Below are 8,427 nucleotides of genomic sequence, written 5' to 3'. Positions count from 1 at the left end.
CCCCGGGGATCATTAAAATATTCTGATTCTGATTAATATACAGGGTACTTATTGAGTAAGGTAGAGAGTACATACTAAATTACAAACATGGTACATACTGGGCAATATATAAGGTACTTACTGGCAGCATACAGGGTACTTAATTGATAATATATAGGTTAATTACTGGGTAATATATAGGGTACTTACTGGTTAATATACAGGGTACTTAACTGATAATATATAAGTTATGTACTGGGTAATATATAAGGAACTTACTGGTTAATATAAAGGGTACTTAAGTGATAATACTGTATATAAGCTAATTACTGGGTAATATATAGAGTACTTATTGGTTAATATACAGGGTACTTGCTGGGTAAGGTAGAGGAATCTTACTGGGTAACATACAGGTACTAACTGAATATAATACATGGTCCTACTGAGTAACATACAGGGTAGGATACTTACTTTGTAAGATAGAGGTTACTTACTGGATTACATACAGGGTACTTACTGGGTAATGTACAGGGTATTTACTGGATAATTTATAGGATACTTACTCTGTAATGAGGTACTTAGAGGATTTTATGCAAGGTAATTAATGTGTAACATACTGATATTTACTGATTAAATTATAGGGTACTTACTATGTTGGTAGTTAGGAATGTAATCCAACAAGTACTTTGTGTGTTACCTCTTAAGTATCTGGTAATTAGACAGCATGTTACATGGTAAGTACTTTGTATGTTATTCTGTAAGTACTGAGTATAAACCCCATAAAAACTGAACTATGTTACTACAATATTTTTTCTTGTACGTTAAAAATTTTTAAAAAAAAACTCATTGAAATGATTGTTTTTGTCAGACAACCTAAGAAAGCAAACGGCTCCAGCTSTGACTCAGCTGCTGCAGGAGGCAGAGGAACAGAGAAAGAGCTTGTGAAAGAGAGATTTGTCATATTAGACGACACGTGTTCGGTCCTTGTCTGGATTCACATCACTGAACCGAGGCATCAATTTGGTCCTTTTGTGTGAAGCCGAGAACGACGGTGTTTACTGTCGCCACCGAGCTCCAGCTCAGATAGTCAGCGTGCGCCTGAGGAGGGTTTTAAACAGGTTTTCTTATTTGCGATTCATTTATCTTTCTGCAGAGTCGCTGCTGCTCGGCTCTGATCCGGGTCTGAAACAGGAATCGTCAATCTTTGCATCGATCAGGCGCCTCCAAACTTCCACTTCATTTGTTTTAAAATATACTCCGTTCTGACAAACTCATCAATGCAGCAGCCACGGTCAACCTTACTGATACTGAAAAAGATTCTCTTCAAACTCAAATCTTGTGCTGAAAAGTTGTTTTGGTCAACACTCTTAAATGTCTTTTAATTGTATCTTGTGATATTGTGAGTCTTTGTGAGGTGTGTTGATACTCAGATTATATTACGGGGACGACTATCAGCTACCACTTGATTTTTTTTGTAAGTTAACTGAGTTACAACCATTTTTGTTTTGACCAGTACCAATTAGCTGTGGCGGCCATCTTAAATTGAGGTGACTCAAATCGATTTTCCATACAAATAAATGGAAATAAATATCAAATTAGAGACCTGCAGGCGAAATGTCATTTTATGTGGCCCGTTAAAGCTTCAAACATGTTTTAATATGTCTACAAATGTGCTGCTTTAAAGCCAGCAACAACCATCAACTACATTTTCCAGAATGCATGTCAGTTATTAACCTGTGAACTAATCACCACTAGGTGGCGCTGCACAGAGTTCAAAAGTAACTGGTGAAATTCAACGTGTAAAATTGCAATTTCGTTGCATTTTCACCGGCTGCGTTTGCTGCGGCCCAGTTGTACTGGGAAGTGGGGATTTCCCATTTACAAGTCGTAAATTTAAACTGGAACAGTGGGAATTCCCTGTAGGAAAGTGGGAAGGTTTAGATTTCAAGATGGCGACTACTAGTGGTGCGCAGAGTTCCCCTAAAGCACTAATAGGAGAACTAATTTCTTGATTAGTGCTTTAGGGATTTTGCTATTTTTTAAACTTATTAGTGGATTAACACTTGCTAAATTTAGAAGCACTAACTGAGGTCTTTAAATGTTAGTGATTGGCATTATTGTTCACATCTGAGGGTGAAAGCTGTCACATTTTGTTCATATGTTCACTTATCTACAAGGTCACGTGTCAAACTCAAGGCCCGCAGACCAAATGTGGCCTACAGGTGACTCCCATTTGGCCCACCAAGGGCACTAAGTGACAAAATTCGGCACACAGTAAATATTGTGTCATGTTAACTGAAGAATGTTTCATATGTCAACTGGGTTAAATTAGTGCTTTAGAATTAGCTTTTGCTAATTTTTTCAGTGCATTAGTGCTTTAGAATTAGGGGACATAAATATTTGAGTTAGTGCTTTAGGGTTAGTGCAACTAATATATAGATTATTGCTGCCCACCACTGGTGACTACTCACCACAATTCATCAGTGAGTAAAACTCTTACTTTTAATAGTATTTCTGTTGTATTTATTTCACATTTAGTCAGTCGTACTCGTAGTACTTTTCAGTGTTTATGAGGACGTGTTAAAATGCTGTTTCTATGCAGGAAATACCAAGTAGAGCTAATTATTGTTAACAGTGCTCAWCTGTAGCAATGAGATGAGGAATGTGACTTTAGTGTTGAAACAAAGTTAACAACAACTGGCCCTTTGAGGGCCACTTTAACGCTCATGTGGCCCTCGGTGAAAATGGGTTTGACACCCGTTTTTTTAGGGATCCCTGATTAGTTGTAACATTAGACTTCATGGAGGACAACAGTTTAGCTTGTTTGTCGCGCTAGTGCCGAGCTAATACATATAAGAATATAGCGAGAAGGCTAACAGGCTAAGCTGAGGTTGTTCTTCCATGAAGCAGCTCTGTTGTCCTCCATCAATATTTTCAGTTCCAGGCTGTCATTTCTACCTTCTCCTCTCTGTCAACGCTCTCTGGTTTCATTTAAAAGAGTCGATCATCAGATATTGTCCAAGATTAACCTTCAGGGTGGATATAGCTCGCTAGCAGCCTCACACCGAGGACCTATCCACGTCATCATTTACCCAGAATGCTTTGCGTGTAAATAAAATGGCTGCGTCCGTGTTAAAATACATTTTAAAAAATTTACAAAACTGAACAGCCTACAGTATTTTTAGTCTTTATTTTACAGTAAAAATAAATGTTTATCAAATAAAGTCTAATATTACAACTAATCAGGGATCCCTTTAATAATTCCTCAAGCTGATTGGTTTTTAGTAACAAATGAAATAAAATCAGTTTCCCAATAACTTTTTTAGATAATTTTATATAATTAAAAAAAAACATTTACAGCCAGTCATAAATCAAGAAAGTCTTTGTTTTGTACACAGATTTTGATCAAAGTATCACATATAAAACATTTCTTTCCAGAGAGAGATGTAACTGGTCGTTTCACCCTCATTACTTTGATTCGCTCATCGGCTTCTCGCCTCCACTTTGACAAGCTGAAGCCCTCCACTACTACGAACAATTTGAGCAACAGAAATGCACACCACGGCACACAGACCCATAGTTTGAAGACTGAGAATGCAACACACAATTCAAAAAATATATCCTCTATTCTGTCAGTTCTTGCCATTTTTTTCTTTCCATTTATACAATTAGAAAAAATACAGTTAGTGGATTTCATCAAGAGGATAAAATGCTCTCATAAAGTCATCAGTGATGCTGTTCAACACACCGTGATGCTCTGGTTACTGCAGTGTCCTGTGTGCCATTAAAGGGACAGTCCAATTATCTTTAAAGTGATGCTCTGTCTAATAGTTATTAACAGTTAGTGCCTTATAAGTAATGTACGGAGCCCGTCCGGTGACACTGGATAAAAAGATTTAATGAGATAATGCGTGGCCGCAAGATAATTATTTCAGTCGTTTTCATGCTGAGACTGTTGGTTGTTAACACGGACAAGCTTGAATTAATTTAATTTACTTTTAATTAAGGAATAAATGACATTCTTCAATTACTGGTGGTTAGGCATGAAGTAATRCTTATATGTTGCAGCTTTAAGACAGCTGACGATTTGAGTTGTCTTTGTTTTTCATAAATACTTTTAAAGATGAACCGTTTACATTAAACACCAAATATTTAATATTATAACAAGAAGTGTAGGGTACCTTTGAACAGTTAAACACAAAAACATCTATTCATATCTGATTCCAACAATGTCTGTTTCTCACTCAGAGAAATGGCTACTTATAATTACCTTGTGGCCATAAGTTATCTCATGGCCACATGTTATTTATCTTGTGGTCACATGTTATCTTGTAGCCATGTGTTATTTATTTTTGTGGTCATGTATTATCTTATAGCCATGAGTTTTAAACTTGTGACCTTGCATTATCTATCTTGTGGCCACATGTTATTTATCTTGTGGCCATGTTCTTTGTTTTGTGATTACTTATCTCATGACCAAGCGTTATTTTGTAGCCACGTGTAATTTATCTTGTGGCCATGTTATTTTGTGGCCATGAGTTATCTCATTGTTGCATGTTATCTTGTGGCCATAAGTATTTACCTCGTGACCTCACTATAGTTGTCTTGTGACTGTTATCTTTCTTGTGGCCTCACATTTTTTTATCTCATGACCACATTTTATCTCATGGTCAAGCGTTTCTTTGTGGTCATGTGTTATCACATTGGATAAAACAATGTGTGTGGCCACACTTATCATTATCTTGTGGCCACAAGTTATCTCATGGCCACATGTTATTTATCTTGTGGTTTAATGTTATCTTGTAGCCATGTGTTATTTACTTTGTGGTCATGTATTATCTTATAGCCATGAGTTTTAATCTTGTGACCTTGCATTATCTATCTTGTGGCCACGTGTTATTTATCTTGTGGCCATGTTATTTGTTTTGTGATTACTTTTCTCATGACCAAATGTTATTTTGTAGCCACATGTAATTTATCTTGTGGCATTATGTTATCTTGTGGCCACGTTATCTTGTGGCCATGAGTTATCTCATTGTTGCATGTTATCTTGTGGCCATAAGTATTTACCTCGTGACCTCGCTATAGCTGTCTTGTGACTGTGTTATCTTTCTTGTGGCCTCACATTTTTTTATCTCATGACCACATTTTATCTCATGGTCAAGCGTTTCTTTGTGGTCATGTGTTATTTATCACATTGTATAAAACAATGTGTGTGGCCACACTTATCATTATCTTGTGGCCGCATGTTAAAATCTTGTGGCCCTGCATTATCTCGTGACCTAATGTTAATTATCTCATGTCCACTTACTTATCCTTTGGATTTAAATAAATTATGTGTAGCCACGCATTACTGTGTCATGGCCATGAAAATGCATAGTCATATGTTATCTCATGGCCACATGTATTATCTTGTGGCCACATGTTAAAAGCTTGTGTTATCTTGTGATCTAGTGTTTTTCTTATCTCATGTCCACTTATCCTTTGGAATTAAATACATTTTGCCTGGTCACGCATTACTATCTCATGGCCATAAAAATGCAAAGTCTAATGTTGACTTGCAGCCAAATGATAATATCTCATGGCCCTGTGTTACTTCGTGGCCCTACGTTAATATCCCGTGGTCACATATGAATATTTTGTGGCCACACATAATTTTTTATCCCATGTCACAATACAGGCAGGTAATGACATCAATCATGGAGAGGAAAGATTTATCCAGACCAGACTAACGGCCAAACGAGGGTCTGTTTCTTCCTCCCGGCACTGACTGWTGTCACAGCTGCTAACTTTAGACAGAACATCACTTCAGAGATAACTGGACCACTCCTTTCAGCATCAGGGATCATGACCTTCATGTTCTCCTGAGCGTTCCCACACCCTGAACGGTGCGGACCACTGCTCCCCCAGCCAGCTTCCCCGAGGGTCACGCGGGGTCCTGCCGACACTCCCAGAGTCACTCGTCCTCYTGTCATGTGTGCTCGCACGTCGTCACTTCGGGAAGCGGCGTCTGGTCCTGCATGACCACRTGAGGGGGGGTGGGGGACGGGCGAGTGTGAGCCACGGAGTTCTTCTGCAGCTCCACTCCGAACGCAGGAGGAGCGTTCTGCAACTGTCTCCTGTACTGCACGAAGCTGCAGGTCTTTAGGATGATGGCCAGGATGTTCTTCCCTATCAGGATCCCCGACACCCTGGCGTCCCTGTAGAGGAGCATGTTCCCCCCGCGGATGAAGAGCGTGATGACGTTGATGGTCACCAGGCTGAGGATGGGGTAAAGCAGCATCTTGTGGGGGACGATGTTGATGCCCTGCATGCTGATCTCGCTCAGGGACACGCAGGGCAGCACCAGGAGCAGGATGTAGCAGTAGAAGAACATCAGGCCCTCCGCCCACAGCGGCAGGCCTTTCTTCTGAGGCTCCCACAGGTTGGCCTGGATGTCCAGAATGTCCAGCAGGTCCACCACCACCCAGAAGAGACGGTTCCGGATCTCCTCGCGCTTCTTGAAGGCGCGCACGTACTCCATGTGGTCGATGGCCACAAGCACGACGAACAGCACCGGGATGCAGATGGACAGGAGCAGCGTCAGCGCCTTCCTGGCCAGAGCGTCCAGACTCTTCCTGTCCGCCTTGTAGTTCTGGTACACGAAGTAGACTTTGATCTCCAGCACGAAGATGTAGAGGAACCACAGGATCATGGCGTAGCCGCGCTTCGCCGTCCGCACCTCGGCGCCCACCCAGACCGCCACGTAGCGCAGCACGATCAGGAAGCAGATGTCTCCCACCATCACCATGATGCAGATGCCTATCTTGCGAGGCCCGTGGTTCTGCTCCACCAGGTAGGCATCAATCAGCGCCATGCTGCTCATGATCAGGATGGTAGACAGGCACACGTGGGGCTTGTTGGTAGGGGGTGGGGGTACCATCCTGGCCTGGGTCMAACGAAGAGGAGGAGCGTTGTGGAACACCGAGCGCTGAGGTTTCCTCGTTGGATCCGGTGAGGGGGGCAGATCAGACGCTGGAGTTCCCCGCCATCGCTTCTGCCTTGGKAAGAATCCAGATTGCAATAATTGGATTCACACCGATCCCTTCAATCAATCTCCGCCTGTGCCCGAGCCACCTGTGGGCAGACAGCACCACTCATTTAGTAAATGATGTTTATTGGTCTGTAAACACGCAGGCTCGCTTGTCAGAAAAATTAATAAGGATCTGCCTACCTTTATACGCCTTAATTGTGATTCGTTAAACATAACTGATCAATCAAGGAGTTGCAGTTTGTTAAAAAAAGACAAAAGCCGCTGCGTTGTGCTTGTAGAGACATCCTTGTTTTTAACTTTAAGCTTCAGGAACACAAATCCATGTTTTATACTTTATCCTGATAACATCCATGAGCTTCAACGCAAAAAAAAAAAAAAATTATATAATCCAAAGAAAGCAAAGAGATGAGCCCAGCCTTCTGTGTCAGACGTTAATCCACCAGTCATAGGTGTGTTTTACAAGCCAAAGAAAAATCCCAAAATACCACCATCATAATCCATTTAAAACTGGATCAGAAGAATTTTAATGAACACCCAAGCGGCTCTGGGCTTCTGCAGCTGAAGATCGAGGTGAATTTGCTTTGTGCTTAAAAGGATCCAACTTCAAAAAGAGAGGAAAAAAAAGTTAGAAAAAAAWCTCTGTGCTTAAAAGAGACATTCCTTCGCAGAAGTTACCATCCGTGGACAAGAGGATGAAACATTTCTACGCCTGTCTAAGAGTTCAGTAGATGTGTTTTCTCTACGCGTCGCTGAAATGCCGCCCCCCTTGGCGAGATCCGGTCACCTTCTTTTTCTTTTCGCCTCCTGCTTTTGTCAGGATCAACAGTGCCTCTCCTCAGAACCAGCCGYCTCCTCCGACTCCCACCCGGCTCTCCCCCCGCGCTCCTGTGCCCTCTCCGTGAAGTAAAAGAGGCGCGCCTCTGCGCTCCTGAGGCTGCTCCTGGTCCTCACCGGGGCTGTCTTCCTCCTCCTTCCTCCTCTGCTCAAGTAAAGGCACTTGCTGTGTGGAGGTGACGCTCAGCTCCGAGCACAGCTGCAGAGAGAGGGAGGGAGAGACGGAGGGAGAGATGGAGGGAGAGAGATGGAGAGAGAGAGAGAGAGAGAGAGAGACTTTTCCAGGGGCAGGGTGAGAAGGAGGGAGGTAGGGAGTGTTTTGCTGCTTAGCTGAATGCACAACTTCTCCTCCTCACAGTTTTTTCTCTTTATCTTTTTCACATTGTTTTTTTAGACTCGTTCTTTTTTTTAAAAAAGCATTTTTGGTGCCCAAATAAWTTTTTTTCTCCTTTCTCTGAGCATCTTGTAGATATTTCTCCAGAGTTAAAGGATGAGTGGAATCCTCTCCAATATGGGGGTGAAGAAATCCAGTTTCCCAGAAGCCCCTGTCTGCAGTGTGTGTGTGTGTGTGTGTGTGTGTG

The 8,427-nt window shown here is 41.7% G+C and overlaps 1 protein-coding gene across 1 annotated transcript; it reads right to left on the bottom strand.

Moving 5' to 3' along the window:
* Window positions 1-3,293: 3,293 nt before the first annotated feature.
* On the bottom strand, window positions 3,294-8,003 carry LOC106526777 (transmembrane protein 121). The gene is made up of 2 exons (XM_014021459.1): window positions 7,193-8,003; window positions 3,294-7,095 (listed from the first exon to the last, which is right to left on the bottom strand). The coding sequence occupies exon 2, from the start codon at window positions 6,899-6,901 to the stop codon at window positions 5,951-5,953; it is 951 nt and encodes a 316-aa protein (XP_013876913.1). The 5' UTR covers window positions 6,902-7,095; window positions 7,193-8,003; the 3' UTR covers window positions 3,294-5,950.
* Between the last annotated feature and the right edge of the window lie 424 nt (window positions 8,004-8,427).

The sequence above is a fragment of the Austrofundulus limnaeus genome, unplaced genomic scaffold (genome assembly GCF_001266775.1).
Source record: "Austrofundulus limnaeus strain Quisiro unplaced genomic scaffold, Austrofundulus_limnaeus-1.0 Scaffold293, whole genome shotgun sequence".
Lineage (NCBI taxonomy): Eukaryota > Metazoa > Chordata > Actinopteri > Cyprinodontiformes > Rivulidae > Austrofundulus > Austrofundulus limnaeus.
Note: the sequence above shows the minus strand (reverse complement) of the source record. Positions and strands in the feature narration are given on the sequence as shown.